Source organism: Dermochelys coriacea, chromosome 4 (assembly GCF_009764565.3).
Source record: "Dermochelys coriacea isolate rDerCor1 chromosome 4, rDerCor1.pri.v4, whole genome shotgun sequence".
NCBI classification, from domain to species: domain Eukaryota; kingdom Metazoa; phylum Chordata; order Testudines; family Dermochelyidae; genus Dermochelys; species Dermochelys coriacea.
Window position 1 is genome coordinate 119,880,759 of NC_050071.1, and position 26,897 is coordinate 119,907,655.

The window sequence follows — 26,897 nt, forward strand, 5'->3', positions numbered from 1 at the left end:
AAAAGAAATACTCTTAAATGTCATTTTAAAATGTTATGATATTTAAGCAATATCAAGACTAATACAGGAGAACATATTATTTCTACTTGTTTTTTTTCTAAATTAAACTCAGTAGCTTTTGCGTCAATAGTCTTTGAACACGAGTATAAGATCTGCCTTTGTAATAAAAATGACTTTATGGATTTTATTTAGTGTTTATAATCAATGTGCTGTACTAGGTAGCATCCAAATATTAACACTTTGAGTATTTGAAATAAAAAAATTATGCATGTGAAAAAAAACTACTCATGAATATTAAATAAATGTTTCCTATTTATCATGGCATAAAGAATGTCGTGTTATGTAGTGTTTTACTTTGCATTTAAACTTACCCTGTATCCTGTAATGAAAGTTCCATTACTACATCCTAATTCATCTACTACCGGTCTCTCCCAGCCAATCATCATGTTGCTTTTTCCCACTGCTTTAATAATATAGACCGAACCAACTGGAGCAGGAGGTCCTAGAAAGAGAGAAAACATAAAACTAATGCAGCAAGAAGTTTCTGTCCAACAGCTTTTTAAACCACTGACATAGCATGGTCCTAACAGCGGTAAGCTACCTTTTTCTCTCCAGCAACAACCAGGAACAGGGTTTTACGTGCTCACCTTCAATAAAATAAATTATAGAAGGTATATGGAAACTGACATTTTATGTCTGTCCCTCCTCTTATTCCAAAAATAACATATCCTTAACAACAAAGTTCAAATGGGCTTGCAGACCTGACAAAATAAAAGGGAGGTGAACCAGTTGCTCTCAATGGGGCAGTATAAATAAAATGGAACTGATTGAGTCTAAAATGTTGTTATGAACACATGTTGTATGCAGTGTTGGTCCCAGGATATTAGACAGACAAGGTGGGCGAGGTAATATCTTTTATTGGACCAACTTCTGTTGGTGAGAGAAACAAGCTTTCGAGCTTGCACAGAGCTCTTCTTCAAGTCTGGGAAACATACTCAATGTTACAGCTAACTAAAAGATGAAATAGATTGTTTAGCATAAATAGTTAACACATATTTCAAGGGACCATTCAAGGTGCAGTAGCCAGGTAACAGCCCTCTAATCACAGGGAGGAAAAAAGGGTGGTGGGGGGGGAACAGAGATGCGGAGGCAGCGAGGGGCAACTGCTATAAGCAAATGAAATTTCATGGTCAGAGCATGACAGACCCAGCCCTTCCTGGCAACCACTCTAAGTCTGGAATTTCAGTAAGCTCTTGATACCACACAGAATGGCCAATATGGTTTAAATTGTTATAGGTCCAAATTGCGGCCTCCTCATAGACTAGACAATGCCACTCTCCCGCACTGTTAAACACTTTTCACAATTCTATTCCATTCCTGTACCATCAACCTTATTGAAAAACATGCAGTTGAGTAGAAAGGAGCAGTTGGTACTTTAAGCCCATTCTTACTTTCCTTGTGCACACAGAATACCCACTAATATTAAGCAGGAGCTAGTCCTTTACTGCTTTTCACTTGATTAGAGAGGGAAGGGGGTTAATCTTTATAGCCCCAATGAGCAAAGCATTTCCAGGAAATGCTTAACTTTAAGTAAGTGAGTAATTTCATCCCTAGTCAGAAAAGCTCTCAAGTTCTATTGTAAACTTAAGCACATGCTTAAGAGTTTTGATGAACTGGGACTTATGTTTTTATTATCACCATTTGCTTAGTTTTTATAATTAATTAGTAGTAGTAGTATCATTATAATTTCCCTTCTTATTTCTCTACCTCAGGCAATCAGAAAAGCGTTGTTGTTTAGCTTTGTTCCTAATTATAGCCAGTAACTACCTTTCCACATTAAAAGCTACATAGTCTGTCATCATTTGGATCAAACTGTTGAGTCATGCATGCTCCATTTGATTTCTTCAGTGAAGAATGATTAAAGGAGACTCCTATTTAACAGTCAAGCAGTAGAAATATCGAGGAGAAAAGCAAGATGAAATTGTAGAATATACGCAAACACGATAATGTCTGAGAAAGAGAGCTGAGAAATCCTCAGTGCATTAACTGGAAGAAGTGACACTTTTTATCAGAGAACGCTGATCCTGCACCCATAATAACGAATGACAGAACTCCTCTGTGCTTACGTAAGAGCAAAAGCAGGACTTAAAAATATAGTTGCAGTTAACCCTCAAAGGCCTAATTTAGGACAGATAACAGAGAAGGGCAGATGAGATCATAGTGAACACTGAAGCTAGAAGCCCATATTTGAACTCTGAGGAACTGAAAGAGAGGGTACTCTGTGCCTGGTTTTACCTTTGACTCTGAAATTCACTTCCCCATTAATGTGAAATTGAATCTGAGTCAATGACCTTCAGGACTAGTTTTAAGGCCTATCTAATCACTCAGGCCTAGAACCTTGGCATCTGTTCTGGGCTGCTTTGCCCTGAAACGGCACAAAGCAGCTGGAGAGCTCTCCAAAAGAGGTAGCTGAGGAGTCCCATGACACAGAGGAATCTAAGTGATATAAAGTAGGCATAGCCTGTAGCAAATGGAGGTCAGCTAGCAGAGAGAAGCAGGCCCAATCAGAACCTTAAAAAGTAGTTCTTCTATCCCCCCATTTACTGTTGTCTTCCCCCTCACCCTTCGTCTATCATTGTCTATGATTTGTCTAGCAAACTGCAAGGCCCTTGAGGCCAGGAACTTATCTTTTCACAAGGTTCACACCTCCCAAATACAGAAGAGTTTGGTTGTGAGCTGGAATTAACCTCGGGGCTGTACTTTAGCCTTTTTAAATTTAAGAAGGGGGCGGGGGACAAAAAACTGGCCATTAAACTAGTACCTGCAATTCTGACTGAAGAAGATTTTGGGGCATCATTCTGGGTGCCTAAAAACATTCATTAACCGTAAACAGCAGGCACAAAATTCAGTGTTCAGGTTGAGGCCATTTTGAAAATTTGGTCAAAGATGCCAACAGTTAACACGACCTACCTTTGTTGACTACTAGACAGAACCAGGAATATATTCTATCTGTACAAGTGGAATGCTGTTTATTTGTGAAAGTAAATTTAGTATAAGAAGGGCTTCAGGAAACACAAGAGTATTCTTCTAAAATGTATCTTGCCAGTTTCCAGGCAAGAAATTTTTTTAAATGGCTATTTGCAGTCCCCAGATACCTCTAGTATACACCAGCTGAATACTTAAAGGATGCAACTGCTTGGGTAAGCATAAATCAAGCTCTGAGGAAATGATTCGTCGCCTGAATGCTGTCACCATCAATTTACCCAAACCTTGGTACTTCCATAGATGTTGGCCTATTGATCGAGCTCAGCTCCTTAGGTTGACTGCACTGCCCTGTGTATTGATGTCTTTATTACATTTCACCTTTCTCTATTTTCATATTTTTATGGTATAAATTAAATAGAAAGAGTCTGTACATTTGTGTGAATTACGACTCCAGGGCAATGACACCAGTATTCCCGTCCAGGACCAACTATGAGATCATGCTTTTTATTGCATGTTCTGTTTGCACAAACAGTTGGAGTTTGTTCACTTTTGGAATAAGTGAAGAATGGTCTGGATCCTCAGGTGCACCCAGTAAGTGCTGAGCACAGCTAAGAGAGAAAAATGCAAAGGAGCCATTCACAATTTCCTGATCCTAGGGCAATTTTGGGTATGTCTACAGAGCAGTTGATTTAATTAATTGTGGTGTAGATGTTCGGGCTCTGGCTGGAGCTCAGGCTCTAGGAGCCTGTAGGGGGGAGGGTCCCAGAGTTCAGGCTGCAGCCTGAGCCCAAATGTCTACACTGCAATTAAACAGCCTCTTCGTCCGTATCCCACAAGCCCAACTCAGCTGGCATGGGACAGCTGCGGGCGTCTAACTGCAGTGTAGACATACCCTTTCTGCTGGCCCATACCCAGCATAGTTAAGGAACCATTATATTGACAGGAATTGCTGGAGCGCAGTGCACTGTATCCATATCCACTTCTGTTCTTGGTATGTCCCCACTTAGTACAGCTTTCCAGTCCTTCTGTGCCATTCTGGTGGCAGAGGGGGCCAAAACAAGTGCCAAGATCATGAAAAGATCATCTTGACCACTTGATTAATTGGTGCATATGAAGCTGAACACAGAAGTAAATTAGTGTAATATAATTTATTGTCTCTCCCTCAAGTTATTATAAATTAATCCTGCTTTCTAGTAAGGCCTCTATAGAAGTGGAAAAAGGGCTCCAACTTCTGCATTTCTTGTTAGCTCCTGGTGTTTCTCTGCTCAGCTAACTTGTGTCTGTATGATGGAAAGGGCTTATCAATCCATCTAAGTACTCACCCTCACTCTTGGCTAGTGGCTCGTTCCTTTATGCTGTCACTCTCTTGTCATTATTCCTTGGGAGCCACAAATTGTACAGTCAGGTATAAAAAGTTACTGTACTATGGTAAAATTGAGGTCCAGTCAAATGCAACTGTAGGTTAAACACATATTTAAAAAATAAAATCTTTCTTAACCCAATTTTACAATTCATTGAGCTGACGGCCTTCCTCTGTTGTTGGACATCCCCAATCCTAAAATAAAGAAGACGGGAGAAAATATCACTCGCACTCCCCTTTCCTTTGGGGGAAAAAGTCCTTCTGGAATTTCTCTTAGCCATTCCAATCAGCAAAATCTGCTAGACTGTACATATAAAGCTAAATTTACAAAGGGCATGGCCAGACTTACTGAGATAGGGAAGGGATTTATTGTTCTGTTCTGAAATCTATCTGGAAGGATTTGTCTGCTTTTTAAAACCCTAGAAGTTGGTACATAACAAATAATAATGATTTATACTTATATGGTGCTTTTTTATCCAAGTATCTCAAAGCTTTTTGCAAACTCTAAGCCTCAAAGCACTTCTCTAGGACTAAAAGATTGCATATCGTTTTGCAGTTCTGTACTACGGCATAGAGATGTTAAGTGCCTTACCCAAGATCCTACACCAAGTAAAGGAAAGCCAATAATAGAACGGAAGAGTTTTGATTCCCAGTCCCATGCTACACCACACCCCCCCTCCTGAGGTTTAGATGGGTTGAGTTTTTCTTCCCCTTTCCAGAGTCATACTGGCCATTCTTTATTTCATACCATTGTTTTCTTTAGTCCTGATAAGTGTTGTTGCCTTCGCTGGCTAACAGGGTATCATCACTTAACCTCACTGAAATCAGCTATCGATTGAGCAATGCATGGCAGTTCAATGGAGCAAGGTCAGCATATTCCCTCTCTTATCTTGCACTTTTCACACTAGCATCTAGAATCATATGGATGGTGCAGCTATGATGTGGAGTTCAGCTGGAAGAGTGAAAACACAGTATCTCTGCATATTGTTTACATCATCTGTGCCACAAATATCAAAATTAAGTCTATGTTTAAGTCAACCCCTCTAAGCTCCTGACATGCTGCAACCAAAGCCCTTGCACATACAGATCACCATTATATTCTTAAGAGTACTGTATGGTTTAAAATGTAGATTTCAAAATCAGTTATTGGGTCTGCTTTTAGGATCTGCCCCATGCTTTGCAATGTGGCAGCATATCCAGGAGTTTCTTTCCATCCTTAACATGTGTGAATGCTGAATTGTCAGCAAAAGATGCTACACAGTAAAGACCTAAGGAAATTTTTCTCTCAAATCTTGTTTCAGCTCCATGACTCTTGATTATTGGTGAGGGCCAAGTTATTCCCAATGCTTCTGTGAACCAGTTACTCCTGGGGGAATTCTGCGCCACTGCACATGTGCAGAATCTATGTCCCCCGCAGATTTATTTGCTTCCCCACAGAAAAATGACTGACAGGGAAGCAAAGGGAAGCCACAAGAGCGGTCATGCAACCCTCCCCAGACGTATGTTTCGAGGGCCCAGACAGCCGGCAGAGAGGTAAATTACTGTGGGGCAGGAGGAGGGACTGGGGAAGAACTGATTGGTGGCTCCTACCCTGCGCTGGGCTTAGTGGCTAGTCCCAGCTGGGCTGGGATGGACAGGACTTCCTCTTCCCTTGCACAGCATCTGGGGTCAGGTCAGACCCACCCCCAGATTTCTCACCCGGCTTAAGGAAGCTTTGCAAACTCCCCCCCTCGCTTCCTGCACCCATCACTCCTCAGCTGCGGGGGAGGGATCCCTGTACAGGGAGCTGCTCCTCCATTCATCCAACCCCTGTGCATCCAGACCCCCTGTTACTCAGACTCTCCTGCCAAGCCGCTACACTCAGAACCCCCAATGAGCCCCACTCACCCTGCATCACTGAGACAAGCCACCTGCACACGGATCTCCACTCCACTGAGCCCCAACCAGCTGCATCTGGACCCCCTCAAGGAGCCCCCCACACCCATACCTCCCTGCCAAGCTCTATCCTACCCACACCCAGACCCCCGAGATGCAGGGAGGGGAGGCAAGGAATATAGGAACATCACTTCTGCAGTGTCATTACCAACTTCCCCTTCTCTCTGCAGGATTTAGGTTCAGTTATATGGAAAGCTGGAAGCTGGGGGATGGCATCCTAACCCACTGGGATTTCTCACCTACATAATAAATTCTGTCTGGAATTCTGTGTGGAACCTCTCTGACAGGTGTTCCAGAAGCCATCACTGGGGAAGGAACCCACTGGAGCACAAGCTCAAGTGAAAGTGTGTTCCTGGAATGTTGTCCAACAGGTAGGAAAGATGGCAGCACTGGCACACAGTGTGGATGTTCCCAACCTCTGGCAGATCTAGACACATTCAGAATCCAAACTTCATGCCCATAAAACAAGGTGAATGACACTGAGTGCAAACTTGAAGACTTCTTTCCTCATAGAAGGAGTGATATGTCACTGAAACAGTACAGAGCAGTGCATTCTCTAGTCCTTTGTGCTATTGGAGACACTGGTTCTCTCAAAGTAAATGGCGAGGAAGTAGAAGAAATTTAATAATGATGCTACTTCCTTATCTAACCCATTAACTGCTTAGATAGTAAGGTGATGGGTGCTATAGAAAACTCTTAGACAGATCAAACTGTCATACACCATTGCAAACAGCAAAAACCTGGTCTAGACAAAAGCTCCAAAGAGCACACAAATAGGCACAGGGGATCTTGGAAAGGAAAGAAAATTAGGAGATTTATAATAATCTTATTTAAACACAAAGTGCCACCCCATCTGCAACAGGGATCAAATGACAGTTTTCTATGAATTGAATAATCAAATATTAATTATGTTTGCTTTCTGTCTCAGTTAAAGCTACTTTTAGAGGAAAAAAAAGAAAGAACTCCATAGCTGTCCAAATGTAATATACTTGTAATGAACATCAGCTCTTTCTTTCTTTCTTTCTTTCTTTCTTTCTTTCTTTCTTTCTTAAATGGAAAGCGTTATCCTGCTGAATTTTAACAAAATATTCTAGATCATTAGTCAAAAATGTGTGTTCTTTACATGGGTTTTTCATTATACAACTATATGGCTAGGAAATCAAACACACTGAATGAGAATCCCCTGCCTAGACAATATCTGTTCCTTTCTTTTGACCATCTTTTTTCAAGGCGTTCTTCCATACCTAGGGCCAATTGAGTCCTTGCCCGTTGAGTCCTTGCATATATACCTCCCATTGCTATGTCCATACTGCATAATCTCTTCTATTTACCTAAAGAATAGGTTTTTTAGATCATGTCTGAATATTGAAGAGGGACAAAGAATTTGATGATTCTTGGACAGGAAGTTTCAGGGGGCGGGAGAATCTAAACAGTGAGATGCAAAAAAATCTCAGGAGAACATAGAGAGGTTACAAACAAACATGTAAAAACCCTTTGTTCTAACATTTATGCAATATTTGCTTTTTAAAATGTGCAAATAATCTATCTACAAGGGAAGCCAAATCAGAATATTTCTGGCCATTAAAAGGGGCACATTGGTCCTTATCCAAAACCAAACTGATAGCATTATCCCAAAACACTAACCAAGGGAACAGACACTATATTATAGAGTGCACTACATTAATATCTGAAATAACTGCCACTTGATGTCTCAGTGTAAAATTTTCTCACCAGTGAAAATGACGGTATGAGAGCAGCTCAGGTATGTTTCTCCAAAGCATCTGCTACTACAGTTCCTGTCATAAATACAACTACCACAATACATGTAAGAGCTTCACTGCAAAACAGACATTCCCTGAATGAGCAGGGCATTCACTGGAAAATTAGCAATGTTACAATTTCAAGAGCACTTACAATGCATTATCGATAGGGTGGATGGAATGGAACCCCGGATCACTAAATCTTTGCCTCACCAGCCCCCCATGTTCACATATTCTTCCTTCTAACCACCCTGCCTTCCGGGACTCCTTTATCCTCCTCCTCCAAGCACCTCTCAACCTCCCAGTTGGATCATTCCTCTCAGTTTGTCTCCCCTTATTGGCTCCAAAAACAGTCTCTGGATTTCTCACTTCTGTGCTGGGCCTCCTCATACTGCCAATCCTAAACCTCTAGAATCTCTCTCTAATGTATCCGCAGTTATGTTCCCTACCACTGGAATTCCTACCTAGATTTTCTTCGTTTGTCACAGGCTTCTTATGTGAAAGACTGTAGTGGGTTGCACTCACCTTTGAGAGTGCCCCCGGGGTCTGGGCATGGTGCTGCCATTCTCTTCAGCTCACAGCACCCCATACAGCTATCACCTACCTCTGAGGATCTTCTATGGCTCAGTCCTCTGGCTGGGTCACACAGTTCAACCCCCTTCCGAGGTACAACTAACTCAAACAGAATAAGCTCCTGGCCCTTCAAATAATTAAATCAGCAGGGTTCCTCCTGCACTCCTACAGCCATTGTGGCCATCAGTAGGCCCTAACCCTAGCCTCTTTGGCTGTGCCTAGGAAGCATCTCTCTTCACTCCATGGGCCCTAGTCAGGCACTGCCTTGCTATCAGCAGACAGCTCCTTTTATTTTGGCCTGCAGGGCTTTGATTGGCTATTGCTGAGCCCCAGCCCTTCTAGTTGCTGGAGGACCAGATGTCATTGGTTCCCAAAATGGCTTCTCCCAAGATGCTTCTCTAGGCAAGCCTGAAGGTCTAAAAGTACTTGCTGCTCTTTTCCTCTCAGAAATCTGTTTCCTGGGGCAGGGTATAGCAAAGCAGTGGGACCTGGTATGCCCTGTCACATAGATTATAACATTGTTCTTTGTAGGAGACACCCAAACAGTCTTATGTGGGACTCAGGCCAGAACTCCATCCAAGGAGGAGTCCAAAAGCACTGAGAAAGTGATTCTCACAGCTTCTGAACAGGGTGTGGGGTACATTTTGTTCCATTGCACTTTGGGGAAATGGAAGATAAGCTCCACAGGGAGCTATATTTCCATATTCACTGCAATGGAAACCTACTGATTGCAAAGAGGATGGGATCTGTGGACTTTCCTGCTGGATGCCTGGGACATTGCTCTATCTGGCAAGAGGTCTCAATGGAGATAGGTAAGGAGTAGATAAACAATGGGTTTTCAGGAAGGGTTGGGGCTAAAGACTCACTCCTCCATTCCCTCAGCTCCAGGATTTGTGGAGTCATTTGTGGAGTCATTATTTATTTTTATTATTCATTTTATGTTGGGCACTCAACTCAAGGACACAGCATAAACATTTAGAGCTTGATGCCACACAGAGAGGATGCAGATATTACAAGTATAAATGCAAAGTCAAATGTAGGGCACAGGGCGACCAATTCCATTAATGAGAGCACCACCGAGTCAGCCCTCTCTGTTCACAGGAGCACTTAGTTCATTATCATGAGGAGGACTGCAATCAAGCCCTTGTCCGCGTATACCAAAAGAAGGACATGAGACACTGATATGGATTTAATCAGGCCACAACTTTAATACTAGAGGTCTGGGACTACCTGGCAGATAAAAGTGTACAGTGCAGGTAATTCCATGTTCATTCAAATAATTACCCAGGGCTTCCATCAGTCTCCTTTCATTTTCAACCAGGTCCACCAGCCAACCCATGGCTTGGACCTTACCATCCATCCCTCCCCCATCATAGGAGGGTTAAGGTGGGCTAAAAGAAAGTGGGATTGGGTCCTTGCTACCATTCATAGGTGCCCCCCCAACACACTTGTTTCGTTTCTTTAACCAGCACCTCCTTTACCAGGCCATTTACCTGGTCACTGGATGCCTTCCCCGTGGAGTACCTGCACTGGACATCCACTCCACACTTACAAAGTAAGTTGTGACATGCAGTCTAACCACTTTTTCTCCTCACCATAATAGGTCCTCCCTGATACCTGTGGGGGAGAAGGTGAAAAAACTACACTCAAGAAAGCCAATATGGTGGTGAGGGAAAAATTCCTTCCCAGCCCCCTCACAAATGAGTGACTATGGCCACAGCAAGTCATAACCCAACCTGATATTCACACCTTGGGAGGAGGGAGGATGGGTGTTGCCTTGCCTGCTGCGTGGAAAAAGGGCTTCCAACGCCAGGGCTTGCACCTTTTAAAGCCTTCCCAGGCAGTGAGTCAGCACTGCAAAGCTGAGCATCACCCTCCTTTTTGCAGCAGTTTCTGACCTCTTCCCCCCCGCCCCACTGTTTCAGGTGCAGTGTGGTCAATTTCCTTAGACATGTCAATTCTCTCTCCTAGCCTTTTTTAACCTGCCTTCTTGAAAGGAAGTGGGTGTACAGAGAGCTTAAGATTTACTATACTTAGCATATAACCTCAGGTGAATTCATTTGTGGCCTCCACTTGCACTTACACTGGAGTAAAACCACCTTGCACAAGCTTTAGTAGTAAGTGACAACTGTTTGAGAAAGACTGAAGCTGAACAAAACTCCAGATACAAGAAACAGCTGCCACTAAATTGCTTATTTTATGCAGAATCAGCACATTTGGAAGCAGTACTTGCTCTCACTGATCAGTGCGGGTGGGGTTGTCTCCTGACACAGCAATTTAGAGAAGCAGCAAAGCTATTTTAATTTAGAGCAATTCAATGGGTGAGTTTCCAAGTGATCTGAAGCTGATCAGCCACTCTTCCTTATGGCAAATAATTAAAAAACAACCAGCATAGGATCATATTTACTTAGAGCTATAAAGTATTCATCTCGAATAACTACATTTCAGATGTACATGATTAAACAGAAATCAAACTTAGCTATTCTTAATGCCCAGAGAAACCAGCCATCTGAACAAAACTGGGAAAAAAAAATGACACAGAAAACCTGGTGAAAAGAGAGAGGCCAAAATGATCAAAAATATACAGGACTGAATGCTAGACAGGGATGACTCACTGTATTTTTTTTTTTTTTTTTTTTTTACAGACTATGCCCCTACAGTTTCCTTGGCTGGTCTCCATCTGGTCATGCTGCAGTGTCATTTTTGCAGCAGTATAACACATGATGTTTCCAATGCAAAGTGTTTTTTAGATACTCAACATTACCCATCCTGCTTTTCATCCTTAAGGAAGTACGCCTTTCCTCTCCAGCCAGCAGCCAGAAGGACTGCAATTCTCACCCACTCCCTCCTGCTTCTATATACACATGGATTCTGTAGAAGTTTAAGGGAATAGATACCAGTGATGCTCAATTCACAGAACTATGCTGATAACACAATAGTCCAACTGTGAATATTTTTCAGGCTAAAGCATTGCTGTCCATTGCAAGCACTTATCTACCTTATGACATTATCTGCAATAGAAATTCTGTAAGAGGGGGCTGGTAACATGCTAGAATTGTTTGCTCAATAATGGGAAATAGATTTCAGTCTTCATTGCCCCACTGGTATGTCACAGAGGAGTTATTCTGAGGTCTCTCCTCTGATCACTAAGCAATCAAATAACCTTGCCGTACCTGACAGAAAAGATAATAGAAAAGACTGCTGAAAATATTAGTTCCTACCCTCAGATTAGTTCTATGAGAAACATGGCATTAGCCAATGACCATATACATCCCAAGTACTAAGATAACTGTTTCCCTTCAGATAAAAAAGGAGGTTCCATAAAGATATTGATCTATCAGCCATAATTCCAAATCCCAGGTAAAAGTCTCCAGATTAAAAATTAGGTATAGAAATAAAGTAAAATTTTCATAGGTACTCAAGTCACTTAGGAACTAAACCACATTTTCAAAAGTGGCTTAGAAACTAACTGAAAGGCAATAGGACTTTGGTGCCTAAGTCACTTTTGAAAATAGAATATTAGGCATTTTGGAAAATTTTACCATAGGCCATTTGTCGATCTATGTTTATCTGATTTGTATAGAGCGCCCTTTTGCTACAAAGTACTAGCACCTCCAAGTATATCTTGTGAAGGGAGAATAGGACTCAGTATGTATGTTTTATATAAACATGCACAGAATTATGGAATGGGATCTTCTTGACTGAAAAGTGAAAGCTGTTTTCTCAGACTCCAACAGAATCATTTCTAAGTGGTCCAATGTAATCTAATATTTTGCATTTAGAATTCAGCAATTTCATTGCAACAAAACACAATTTTTTCTGTAATAGCATTGCAAATTATCTCTCACAAGACTTCACAGCTTTGCTGTCCATAACAGAATTGTAAAGTCAAATGAAAAAACAACAAAGGCAGAGAGAGAATTTACAAGATATCTGTCAGACAAAACACATATTTTCAACTAGAATTTGAAAGAAGATGGAAAATCTGAGCAGTGGAAGGATACAGGATAGCTGCTCCAGATAACAAGAGCTGCAGGAGAGAAGGTTCTCATACCAACGGACACAAGCTTATGTGGCCAGCTCTTGGGAAATAAGAGAGGGAAGGAGTTAAAAGGGAGAGAAGGCCTGTAGGTTGGCCAGGTGTGAGTCTATGAAGGATTTTAAAATCAAAGAGTGCATTTTAGAACTGAAATGAATGAGCCTTCAGGTGAAGTTTTCTGAGGTTGCACTGAAAGTCTAAGTTGTCTGAGGTCACTCTTAATGTGATAATGCTTCTTTGCATGTCTGAGAAGGGCAAGGAGGGGGTGTTTTGCATTCCCACCAAAGGCCATAGAAAAGGGAGATTCATGTAGTAAACAAATCTAAATATCATAGTATTTACATTATTTATGTTTTTATTTTTCATATGCATCCTTCTGCTGGTTAATTAATATCTGTATATAATGTTGGGGTCAGAAAGAAACTTCCCCAGTGTGCAGATTATTCCACTGTAGCATTTCTTGAACCATTCTGTGAAGCATCTGGCAATAGCTACTGCAATGACAGGACATAGGCTAGATGGGCCATGGTCTGAGACAGTATGGTAATTCCCATGTTCTTATAGTTGACAAATGGAAAGCATGACATGGATATCTCTCCTCCCAATCCTGAAGAAAATCTCTGTTTTAAAAAAGTGGCCCTCAATATGAAAACCATTAATCTAACAGAATTTTATTTTATGCTAATCTATTACATGTTTTTAAAAATATTTCTGCTCCAGTAAAATGTCTCATATTTTACAGAAGCAATGACCACTTGCCTTGATGGAAGAATATGGACTCAAAACAAAGCAAAAAGTTACCTGCATCCAATATCTTTTCCTGCCACCTACCTGAGACAACTAAATGTAAGTCTGCACCTGGGGGAAAAGAGTCTTTTGTTCCAAAAATTAAGAAAGCTACTTGGAGAACCTGAGCAACTCATAAGTGAGAGACAAACAAAGTGCAACATATGTGTTAAATGTAATAATGCACACTCCATATGGATGGAATAGCTAAATTGCCCTCTGGTTTCAAAGAAATTGAACAGATTGCTTAGAAATATGTAACCCCATTTCCGTAGTGCAAGGAAGCAAACTCCATCCAGATGAAGAACATAAAAAGTATCAACTGCCACATTTTACTCACAGAAGGTCTTTTATCTACTGATCACTCAGTTTACAAGGGGATTCTATTGTGGCCAGGTCTCCCGTGCAAAGATAGTGGTAAAGAGCACCATTTGTCATTCACTCATTCAAAACACAGCACATTTACAGGCTTCCCCAATAAGGGATTGATATCACCTGGGGGGGGGGAAGCCTTTTTCAATATGTCATCATCATCATGGCAAATACCAAAGGGACATAAACCTCATTGCAGATGGAGCACCAGCTAGGTCCTTAAGGTGGTCTGGCTGGATATTTATGTGCCACTGAAACTTTTGGCAACCATATGCTCACTGGCTGTGTAGCAGCATTTCTTGGTAAACATGCTTCAGAATTCATTGGTCTCCCATCCTAATGTGTCTATACCAAAAAAGCTACCAAAACTGAGCCAGTGCTGAGGGAGGTGGTTGCTGGGTTTCGCTTTGAATATCCCCATTTTTGATCGTGTCCAGCCACTACTATTGAGCTGGTGAGAATCAAAAGCATCATTCTGGTGCTCTTCAGCCTTCCTCAGTTCCAGGTTTCACTGCCATACAATATAGTCGGTATAACCATGGTTCTATAGATCTGCAGTTTCATAGCAAGTTTAATGTCACAACGTCCCCACAGAGGCTGCTGAACGGCCCCAAACATGGTAACAGCTGCTGCTACATGAGTGCTCACATCTTTCAAGTATCCTCCAGCACTGCCTATGACACTGCCCAAGTATTTGATAATTGCCACCAGTTTGTTGTCCCACTGAGACAGGTTAAAACTGAGCTGGTTGTAATCTGGAGCTGGAGACTGCTTAAGGGTAATGACCAAGGACTCAGTTTTGTCTGGATTAATAACAAGACCATAATTGCTCATTCTTTCCTGACCAAATTGGCCATCAGCAGTAGTGATTCACCAAATGGAGCCAATACGACAATGTCATCGGTTCTCCAAGCAAAGAGTGGTCAACTGAACACCATCCAAATGTGCATTTGTTTAAAAACTACAGTCCTTACAGCTTCCCATTAACTCCAACATTTGGTTGAGAGTTACATTTTCTTTGTGAATTGGGAGTCAATTCCAGAGCCTCTTGATGGTTCACAGTACAAGCCTTTCCAGCAGTGCTATTGCTTAATGAGTTTTTAAGAAAAACAAACCCTCAGTTTCAATAAGTCAAACCCTGGTGTCCTTGCTCAGGTGGCTTTACTATGTGTGACACTTCAATGGAAGCTTCCCTTAATAAGGAGACCAAATGCTTGGCCCAATTTGAATCCGTGACTGAGTTAAATCATTTAGCGGGGAAGATTTTCAAAGGCAAAAAGGGCAGTTAGGCACCCAGCTCACATGAAAAGTTAATGAGACCTCAGCACTTAGCTCCTCTGTAACATTTTTAATACTATAAAATTATTTCTCTGTAATTGAAGCCTTAAGAGGCATTTTCTTATGTTTATAATATTTATTGCTTGTATTACTGAGTCAGATGGATGTCTCCCGGCTATGTTTTTTTTTTCTTGTAACATGGTTTTCTTTAGCCTGGAAACTTAATACTATGCAGGTCCAGCCTTTTAGATGAGAACTGCTATACAACAGCAGCTGTGGCTGAGTGACAGAATTAGATAAAATGCTTCCTGTCTGACTGGGCCATGTAACACAGCCCTTTACTTTCCATTACTCTTTGAGTTAAACTACTGACATAGGGCTAAGGGGTAGGGCCTAAATTGATACATAAGGACTACCGTTCTTCAAGGTGGTCGGTACTTCAATAATTCTAAAATATCAGGGGTCCCACTGTTTCAGGAAAGGAAGAGAAGCAAGAGTCAAGAAAGTGAAAATGAACAAAGCACCAATAACATTAATCACAGCTCTGGAGTCTACGTAAGAATGCTCAATCTAATAACAAAAGCGCTCAGTGGAACTGATGCACGTAAATTGTGCATGAGCTATGACTACAATGGTGTTCCACTACCACAGTATCATGGGTAAGCCCAACAGGCACACTGCACATGGTTGCACAATATGCTCCTCCAAAAGGTCAGGAAACAAAGAGATTAAATGATAGAGAAGGGGAAGGTGGGGGGAGGGTATGAGGATATTATGCATATGGGACCCAGTGTAAAGCACATTGATGGAAATGAGATTCTTTGCACTGATATTAAGGGGCACTGCCTCAGTCTCCTGGTTATGTTATTCAGTTACGTGATTTTGTGAGAATGAAAAGAAACAAGCCCCTAAGTTCCCAGGGTGTGTGAGGAGAGACAGAAAACAGAAGTATTATGGCCTTGGTTTAATAGAGAACAGAGAAACAGGCACAATCTGATATTTAGCATAGGATTCAAATCTAGTTCTCCATGTCCAATATGTAAATTATATGGAGGAGATTATGTGACCTCTTTTCTGATTAGAGTTGGTTTGGGGAACAAAATCTGAGTTTCTTTATATTCAAAAGGGTTAGTATCTACCATCAACACAAATTACCACTGCATAATAATAATAGTACAGTTACTTTATTTACAAAGTGCCTCACTACCAAGGCACTCAGGGAGTTGCACAAGCAATTTAAATTTAGTCCTTTTAAAATAGAAAGGAAAGAGCTTCTTCCTCACTGGAGTATTTTGATATCTTTTTCATTTACTGCCATTATCTGTGGTGGCCAATTCTTTTACTCATGGTGGAGCAATTTATGAAACTGAAGGCTGTGTTTGTCAGTGTTATTATTCTCTGCTCAGCACCCAGTTTGCCATTGTGGACAGTCACGCTCATCCTCTGCAGACACATATGCTTGTGGAGATTTGTAGGAATAGGCGAGATTATTTTTATTCTGACTTCCCTCCCCCTGCCTCGGCGCCACCAAAGAAGTGTATCAACCAGCTTCATTCTCTTTTTAATAGCTGCTTATTCAATTAAGGAGCATGAGAATTAAGGGAATTAGGAGGAGGACACAAAGCAGGCCTATCGACCCCAATATGAAAAAACCATAAGCTTAAACAGCCTCATAGAGAGAGGAGGGTACTTAACTACAGAAGGGATTTCACAACAGGTCAGGCTTAATCTTTCATGTATTTGACTATGTCTCTTTATACACTGTTCTTCTGCCTTGTGCAGCAGAGATATTTAATATTATGTAAGAGGAAATATGTGCTCAGCTCTCAGATAAACAGTGAGTTTGTCTTCTCCTTGCTCATGGGCTCATGAATATTAGTGCAGCTGTTAGATCTTACAGATGCCCATTGCCTGACCTGCATGTGCACATAATCTCTGACTTCTTGGGCATGAAGAGAACCTCTCTCAGGTATGTATAATTGAAGGCTTCTACATACATAAATGAGATTTTCCTTTGTCTTTCACATAACTGTAAGACATTTACCAATCGGCACCTGAATACCTACAACAAAACCAATACAGCTCATTAGTGTCAAAATAAAGGCAGAAACATATTGCTAACGGGAACCAAAAGGACAAGGGCAAACCCATTAGTCCTCAGGCAAACCTCACAAAAGGAGCCAGTTCCCAAATAATAGAAAACATAGGGATGACAAGCTGATAACAAATACAACAACCAGAAATCGAGGGAAAAGGGATCACGCCCGGAGAGGAGGAGTGTAAGAGAACTGTAAAGATGGCAGAGATGTACAGATCTCAGCCACACAGCAGCCCCTTATTCAATACTTCTTCCTATAGCGCAAATCATATAAGAGGAAAGAAAAATAGCAACAGCCCCACGCAAAGCTCCAATCACAAAGAGACAGACAGCACTGGTGTCATCCAGCTGTTGCCCCACCTCTAGCTTTTTGAAGCCTGCTCACTAGAAGGGACTGCCTGCAACTAGCTGTAAGTGCAGGTGGGGGCTACTCAGAGATGTAGTCCTAAACCCAGATATGGGAAAGCAGAGAGGCAGCACACAGCAGATGTTTAGGATAGTGGACAGCAATAAAAACTAGCAAAGTCCTGCCTTTCTTGTTGCTTTGCAGGTAGAGTGGCTGATTGGAGACATGAGAGAAAGAATTTCTTGTGGTTCTCAGGTTCTGAGAAGTTTTACAAAAAAGTGAGAATGTGCTTACGGGGCTTCCCACCTGAAGCAGCTTTTACCAGCCAGTCATGAATGTGCTGCATCACATTGTGAGGCCTGGGCCTTTCAGATGCTCTTGGTATTGTCTAAATAAAATGAGTAAAAACCCAAGGAAGGTGGAGGCATGACAATCTCTGTATTGTAATATAATTTTCAAGCAACAAGAGTAGGACTTCTGTCTGTCCCTCCATCCATGTTTTTATACCATGCCCATCAATACTGTGTTTGGGCACCTATTTCTGTTCTTGTGAGAACAGGAAACTAAGAGTCCTTGTTTGCTTTTATCTGTTGATGTTAAGCAGGGAGTCACTTGTCCAAATCAGATGCATAGCCTATCACACAGGTGATATATCTAATCTGAGGTAATTGATGATGCTGATTAATTGTTCCAAGTAATGAGTAGAAGGGAACATTTAATATATTGAGATTTGGGGGCAGATTCATCCGTACACTGGCTGCTTTGAGCCATTCCTGTTTTAACCAACTGAGTAAGCCAGACTTGCAGCTGATTTGCATCACCAAAGTGGCACAAAGTTGCTAAAGCATAACGGTGAATCTGACCCATTATCTATCATATGATACTCTGGTTTGCCACTGGATTGTTATAAACTGCTTTTTTCAGAAGTTATAACTTTTTATCTCTTCAGCATTTGTTTTACAACCCTGAATTCTGTAAGGAGTGAACACATCATTTTGCTTGAATTATGGGGGCAGAGGGGTTAACAAAAGTCCTCTAGTGATTAACTATCTGAGTTTGGATTTTCCCAGGTAGATTTAATCCTGGACAGCAAAGGTGCAGAGTGTAAGGTATAAAAACATGGTAAACAAAATAATGAGAAGGACACATGGACCCAGTCATTCATTATTGAGAATGCTAATTCATAGCTGCAAAAATACTCCTGTCTTGTAGAATTAGAGAGACCTAAGAGAGGAATGTCTAGCTACGTCCCTTGTTAGTCTGATTGGGTTTAAACATAGGTCTTCTAAGGCTATGTCTATCCTATGAGCTAAGTGTGTGATTCCCAGCTCACATACACATACTCACCCTAACTCTCATTGAGTTAAGGCTGGTCTTCGCTATGGGGAGATCAATGCTGCTGCAATCGATGCAGCAGGGATGGATTTAGTGGGTCTAGTGAAGACCCGCTAAATCAACAGCAGATATATCTAAATATCCATTTTATGGGAACTCAAAATCTGCAAGTGAACCACAGTGGATGCTGGCATAACCCACCACTTTTGTAATGAAAACCATGAGTTTTGCCAACTTATCTCCTTTCAAACGTTCTCCAGATCCTCCTCCTTCCCCAGTGGAGATTCCTTGAGTCCCAAAGGGCTACACAGACATGTGTGTTCCTTTGGGAATCTCTTGAATGTCCTGGAATTAATGACACTACAACTGGGACTTTATTATTTATGGGAAAGCTATTTCATGTCTTTTTTTTTTTTAGAGGTTTCTAAAATGTTACTGATAATCATTTCAATTTTCACTTTCAAACCTGTACCAAAGGAAGCCTGGAGTTGCAGGTGGTGAGGTATGAAAAATTATGTGAATAATATTTTTAAAACAATTCTAAGGTAGTTATTTTGAAAAATATGTGGCATATGCAGAATGCATGATGGTGTGGTATATTGGTTTTATTGGCATTCTTTTACAATGACTTTCATAACTCATTTATGACCTGTCAAGATAGTGTTGTGTCTTTTTAAATTCATAGCCAAAATAAATAGAATTGGACAGGAAGGGAATAGGATAGGATTTAGGCATGAGCTTTTTAGTGAAACTGAGAGTCAAAGAGGGAGAAAGCATCTTTAGAGATATTATTGTTTTTCTTGTTCTAATAAAGTTTCTTGTTCAGTGTTGGAAGAAAGTGAATACTTTTTTACCATTCTCACATGACAATGCTTATCAACACTTTATTCATCAGATCACCATATACTTCATATTATATTTATACTCTATTGATTTTTTAAAAGAGTTTGCCCTTAAGATTAAATGCTTTGGCTTTAACACTGGAAATCTCAAGTGTAAAAATAATAAAATCTGGGCAAATATTGCAAAAATATGCTCAAGAACACTCATTTCAAAAGGCACTATAAACCCTATTTATTTGTTTTCTGTGAACTTTTGCAAGAATTTGGATGGGAAATGAAAGTCTTGTGAATCTGTAGGCAGCTTCATGCTAAAAGTGTTTGTGTGGCAGATGTAGGGACCTGCATGAAAGAGCCCCTAAGCTTATTCTTACCAGCTTAGGTTAAAACTTCCCCAAGGTACAAACTATTTTACCTTTTGTCCTTGGACCTTATGCTGCCACCATCAAGCGTGTTAAACAAAGAACAGGGAAAGAGCCCATTTGGAGACGTCTTCCCCCCAAAATATCCCCCAAGCCCTACACCCCCATTTATGGGGAAGGCTTGATAAAAATCCTCACCAATTTGCATAGGTGAACACAGACCCAAACCCTTGGATCTTAAGAACAATGAAAAAGCAATCAGGTTCTTAAAAGAAGAATTTTAATTAAAGAAAAAGTAAAAGAATCATCTCTGTAATCAGGATGGTGAATACCTTACAGGATAATTAGTTTCAAAACATAGAGAATCCCTCTAGGCAAAACCTTAAGTTACAAAAAGAGACAAAAACAGGAATATTCAGCACAGCTGAATTCTAAACATCCTATTCAGCACAGCTATTTTACCAGCCATTTAAACAAAACAGAAATCTAACGCATATCTGGCTAGATTACTTACTAAGTTCTAAGACTCCATTACTTTTCTGTTCCTGGCAAAAGCATCACACACACAGACAGACCCTTTGTTTTCCCCCCACTCCAGCTTTGAAAGTAACTTATCTCCTCATTGGTCCTTTTGGTCAGGTGCCAGTGAGGTTATCCAAGCTTCTTAACCCTTTACAGGTGAAAGGCTTTTGCCTCTGGCCAGGAGGGATTTTATAGTTCTGTATACAGAAAGGTTGTTACCCTTCCCTTTATATTTATGAAAGTGGCCATATCGGAATCCATTTTCCTTCCATTCATAAATGTTTTGATCATTCAGCTGGAGCAGAAATAATATCATTTGATTAAGGTAACCACTCACAGGCCACAATTAACAAATAGAGAATCGCTAAAGACTTAAATAGTAGGAAAGCAATCCATGGCCACATGTTCATGTAACGTTTATTATTTATCCAGTTCTGATTTTTATTGAAATTGTTCACACAGAATAAAGGGCTACAGTCATGAATGTATTCTTTATGAACAGTTTGCCAAGCCCTAGTGGTAAACCCAGAGTCCCAGAGGGACTCAACTTGGCAGGACATCAATATATGGACCATCTGGCCTGTGATTGGCACAGTTTGGACCTAGCTTCTATACATAATGAATTATTATATTTAAAGAATTTGAAGGACATGTTTTGTTGATGTAATACATCCTCTAGTCTTTATTCATATATATATATAGGTACAAACTGACCTATCATTTCTCACCTGAACACTCTGTTGGGTGCTGTGCAGGAGAGGGATGGAGGGGAAGATTAAAGAAGTAAAACTTCAGGTGAACTGCTTCTTCTTATGTTGTTGAATACAGCAATCTATGGGGGTTACCATTAAAAAGTTGGCATTTTCCCAGTGCAGTATCTAAAATTCTACATTTGTCCATTACACTGACAAGAAAGCTAACTGATAACTGTTAGCCAATAGTAACTAATGGCAACCACTGTATTTGCACTTATTTTTGTATTTAGAAATAATATACTTGCTATATACATTTTTAATATGTAGGGGTTATTAGTATTTATTTGAAGTCCACTGTGTCTAAAAAGACACAATCTTGCATTTGTTTAATTAAACCATTTGCTTTATTTGATAATTCTCTTTTACACTATAGTAGTGGTGTTCAAAGGAAATGTTTATCAGAATCTATTACACCATATATACTGGTGCACATATGCAAAACATACTCCGGTAAGTAACCCTATTCACACAGGGTATTCCCACTGATTATTCACAAGTTTGGCCCCAACATCCCATTATAGGGCCTATCGTCTTATGTATTAACATGTTTAATATACCAGAGTTTGGCCTACAGGCTAAATTTATGAGTAAATATCCATCTCCTAGCTGATATCAGGAAGGCAAAGCTTCAATAAAAATGACTATTAATGTACTTTATCATTTTACCAATACAAATATTGCCATTTTTTAAATATACAAGTTTTCCATATTGGAAGGTTGTTAGCATTAAGCAAGGTAGTTTGACATTTTATTTACTATGTGTTTGTGTCTATAGAATTGTTGGCTAAGCTAAGAGATGCCATAGTGCTATTCTGATCATCAGCAGCAGGAGCCTGAATTTTGGAGCCCCAAGGGGGATCTTCTCTGTCTGTAGAGCATGCTGAGATATTGTTTTGCTTTTCCCTTGGGAGATAGTGCGTATTTATTATAGAAGGCGCCGAACAAGGATCAGTTTCATTATTGCCATGAGTAATTGCACCCTTACCGTCCCAAGCAAAAACCAGATGTTTCCCCATGAAAATACAGCCCTTGTACATATGTGTTAAGGTGTCCTCACAACAAGTCAATGCCATGCATTTCTGATCTTTGAAGGGCAGAATAATGGGCAAAATACTCACCTGCTGGGCTAAAAGAATGATCAACCAGCTCAGAAAGGAGGCGTGTGTAATTGATACATGCCAAAATGGGTACTTCACTGATAAAAAAAATAAAAATCCTGTTTTAAAAAGTACAGAATGATGGTTCCTTTACATCTCCTGAACTGGCTACACAATAGAGAATTTCTGGGATTATACTGAATTATACTGGGAACTCAGTATAATCCAAGGCTCCAGTGGCTTCGGCATTTTTACCACCATGTTCATGGTTTAAGCTGCTAAAAAAAATGGTAAACTGGTGACAGTACTGGTGGGAATGTTTTCCTAAAATTCACTTGTGCAGACATCTAATACAGTCTTATATAATTTTAAAAGTTATTCCTTGTGAAATAAAGCTTTCCAAATGGTAATTAAAACTCTTAGAGCCACTCCACTGAATCACTTAATCCTTATTCTTGAAGCACTATGATTACCTTGTATCGCCCTATATATCCTATATTGCCTTTTTAATATCATCTATTCGAATGTCCATGTCAAACTCTGACTCTGAGAACCAACAGCCTCCATCACTGACTGATTTGTGGGGTTTTCTGCTTTTTTCATCTCTTCCAGGTGTTATCCATAACTAAGAATAGAGGACAAGAGAAAAAGGCTACACTGCAGGGATGATACAACAGGCTAACCTTAATGTGTGGATGAAGACATCACTTAGACCAGATTGTGACTTCCTTTAGTCACGTTGATAAAAAGTTACTCTCACCAGTACTCATATTTCAGTCAACGGGACTACCTGAGTGAGCGAATTTTCCAATATGAGTAAGGGGCGTCCCGTCTGGTCCTTAGGAAACAACTTAAACTGTCATTAAGTGATATTTTTCAGATCCTAAATCCTATAGGAATACACTGCTTTATCATTCAGCTAAACAGAAAAATGTATAATTTAAGATGCACTGACAAAAAACAAATCTGCCTTTCATAAAACTTATGTCCATTATATATTTCCTTGAATTCCAAACGAAACAGTCTTTAAACAAATAAAGGCTTCTGTGAGACAGACTAAGGGACTGTGCCAACTTTAAAATAATCTATTTTAAGCAAGCAGATTCTCTGACCTATGTTTCTAATAACTGGAGTTGGCTAGAAAATGTATTGGAAACAAATTTTTACAACAAATTGAATAACATTTTACCGACATTTTTCTTCCATTTTGTCACCAATTCTGCTAACAACATCGCAAACCATCTAAACCTACTGAATTTTCAACATCTAATTTACCTTCCAATTTTCTTTCTTCCGTTAGTTTACTATTTTTCACTTCTCTCAGTTTGGATTGTGAAAATCAATTAAGTCAGTTTCACATTTATTTATAGCCCTTTACTTCAAAATATAATGTGAAATACTACAGGAAAGTCTTTATTTGTTTAAAGAAAAGGAGTACTTGTGGCACCTTAGAGACTAACAAATTTAAAGCTTATGCTCTAATAAATTTGTTAGTCTCTAAGGTGCCACAAGTACTCCTTTTCTTTAAACAAATAAAGACTTTCCTGTAGTATTTCACATTATATATTGAAGTAAAGGGCTATAAATAAATGTGAAACTGACTTAATTGATTTTCACAATCCAAATTGAGAGAAGTGAAAAATAGTAAACTAACGGCAGAAAGAAAATTGGAAGGTAAATTAGATGTTGAAAATTCAGTAGGTTTAGATGGTTTGCGGTGTTATTAGCAGAATTGGTGACAAAATGGAAGAAAAATGTCGGTAAAATGTTATTCAATTTGTTGTAAAAATTTGTTTCCAATACATTTTCTAGCCAACTCTAGTTATTAGAAACATAAGTCAGAGAATCTGCTTGCTTAAAATAGATTATTTTAAAGTTGGCACAGTCCCTTAGTCTGTCTCACAGAGAGCAGGTTTCAGAGTAGCAGCCGTGTTACTCTGTATTCGCAAAAAGAAAAGGAGTACTTGTGGCACCTTAGAGACTAACTTATTTGAGCATAAGCTTTCGTGAACTACAGCTCACTTCATCGGATGCGTTCAGTGGAAAATTCAGTGGGGAGATTTATATACATAGAGAACATGAAACAATGGGTATTATCATACACACTGTAAGGAGAGTGATTACTTAAGATGAGCTATTACCAGCGGCGGAGAAGGGTGGAAGAAACCTTTTGTAGTGATAATCAAGGTAAGCCATTTCCAGCAGTTGACAAGAACGTCTGAGGAACAGTGGGGGGTGGAGTGGGGAAATAACATAGGGAAATAGTTTTACTTTGTGTAATGACCCATCCACTCCCAGTCTCTATTCAAGCCTAAGTTAATTGTATCCAGTTTGCAAATTAATTCCAATTCAGCAGTCTCTCCTTGGAGTCTGTTTTTGAAACTTTTTTGTTGAAGAATAGCCACACTTAGGTCTGTAATCGAGTGACCAGAGAGATTGAAGTGTTCTCCGACTGGTTTTTGAATGTTATAATTCTTGATGTCTGATTTGTGTCCATTTATTCTTTTATGTAGAGACTATCCAGTTTGACCAATGTACATGGCAGAGGGGCATTGCTGGCACATGATGGCATATATCACATTGGTAGATGCGGAGGTGAACAAGCCTCTGATAGTGTGGCTGATGTGATTAGGCCCTATGATGGTGTCCCCTGAATAGATATGTGGACACAGTTGGCAATGGGCTTTGTTGCAAGGATAGGTTCCTGGGTTAGTGATTCTGTTGTGTGGTATGTGGTTGCTGGTGAATATTTGCTTCAGGTTGGGGGGCTGTCTGTAAGCAAGGACTGGCCTGTCTCCAAAGATCTGTGAGAGTGATGGGTCGTCCTTCAGGTTAGGTTGTAGATCCTTGATGATGCGTTGGAGAGGTTTTAGTTGGGGGCTGAAGGTGATGGCTTGTGGCATTCTGTTAACAAACAAAATAACAGAATGCCACTAGCCATCACCTTCAGCCCCCAACTAAAACCTCTCCAACACATCATCAAGGATCTACAACTTATCCTGAAGGACTTATCCTTGTCAACTGCTGGAAATGGCCCACCTTGATTATCACTACAAAAGGTTTTCTCATCCCTCCCCCCCCGCTGGTAATAGCTTATCTTAAGTGATCACCCTCCTTACAGTGTGTATGATAACACCCATTGTTTCATGTACTATGTGTATATAAATCTCCCCACTGTATTTTCCACTGAATGCATCCGATGAAGTGAGCTGTAGCTCAAGAAAGCTTATGCTCAAATAAATTTGTTAGTCTCTAAAGTGCCACAAGTACTCCTTTTCTTTTCACAGAGAGCAGACACAAAAGATTAATATTTTTATAACAATGGGAAAATCACATGGTTAAGGCTTTTTACCTTGTTTTATTTCTGAGGCTTTTACTCTTTCCAGTGCAGCTGATTTCTCCCCAGTAGGATTTTGACCTTTATTACTTGCTGACAACACATCTGACAAATAGCTTTTTGCTGTGGTAGCTGAGGTTGAGCCATCTGGTTTTTCTCCCAAGATCCATGTGTTATTCATAATGACATTTTTCTTTCTCCTTCCCTGGAGAACAGCACCTGCATGCTGATTTCCTGTATGACTGTGGAATACGTCATCAAATTTAGACAACTGATCCCTCCCATTTATGAGATGAAAAGAGCTCCTGTCTGAAAGTTTCAGTGAATTGTTCATTTTTGACACTACAGACTGGGAGGTCACATCTTGGGATGGATGGCAGACAGAGGACAAATTGCAATCCGCCTTCAGTTTTGAATTGGAAGAGGCAAATGAAGGTATCTGAGGAGGACAGAGGAGAAGAATATGTAATTTTTGAATGTTCACAACCACAAAAAGGCATATATCAAGATATAGTAAAACAGACTATGTGATTCTGTGCATAACGACTGCTGTCAGCAGTACTTTTCCATTTTATGAGCTGTACAGTATGTCTGTTATGCTTTCATTGGAATTTAACTCTCAAGCTCCTGTACTAGCAGGGAAATGACTACATGATCAAAAAGTTCTTTGCTTTTTGCCATCTCTAAGATCTATAGTTCTTTGATGATAATGGTAACATTATTAGTCCTTTATATACATGATTTACTGTAGTATAGATTACCAGGAAGCAGGGGCTGAGTGGCACAAATATATGGCTGTCTAAATGGTTCTGTTTGTTAATACATTATCAGAATAATACTTCTGTTACTGTGTTATTAGTATAAGGAGCAGTTTCTTGGCTTAAAACACACATCATTTGGAACATGCTTGACTCTTTAAGTGGCTACTGTGATAAAATAGAGAATGTGGTTTTGGTTGGTTTGTTTCAATTATTTATTTTCAGGTCATCATGAAAATTCAACAACGTCATGTTGCAAGATCTGGCATGGATGTTTTTTAATCTAGCAGTCTCTCATCTTCTTTGTTCAGTTAAAGGGTGGCTGTATTGCCTTGAAGTGGATAAAATCTCCTTCTTGTT

General features: G+C 40.1%; 1 protein-coding gene across 6 annotated transcripts in view; it reads right to left on the reverse strand.

Annotated features, from left to right (window-relative positions):
* JAKMIP1 (janus kinase and microtubule interacting protein 1) overlaps window positions 1–26,897 on the reverse strand; it is a 381,847-nt gene that overhangs the window by 39,177 nt on the left and 315,773 nt on the right. For all 6 annotated transcript variants that reach the window (XM_043512461.1, XM_043512463.1, XM_043512464.1 and 3 more), the window contains 2 exons: window positions 25,795–26,218; window positions 372–502 (listed from right to left, as the gene is read on the reverse strand). In XM_043512461.1, the coding sequence (XP_043368396.1) occupies window positions 372–502; window positions 25,795–26,218 (555 nt within the window). The remainder of the gene's footprint in view (window positions 1–371; window positions 503–25,794; window positions 26,219–26,897) is intronic.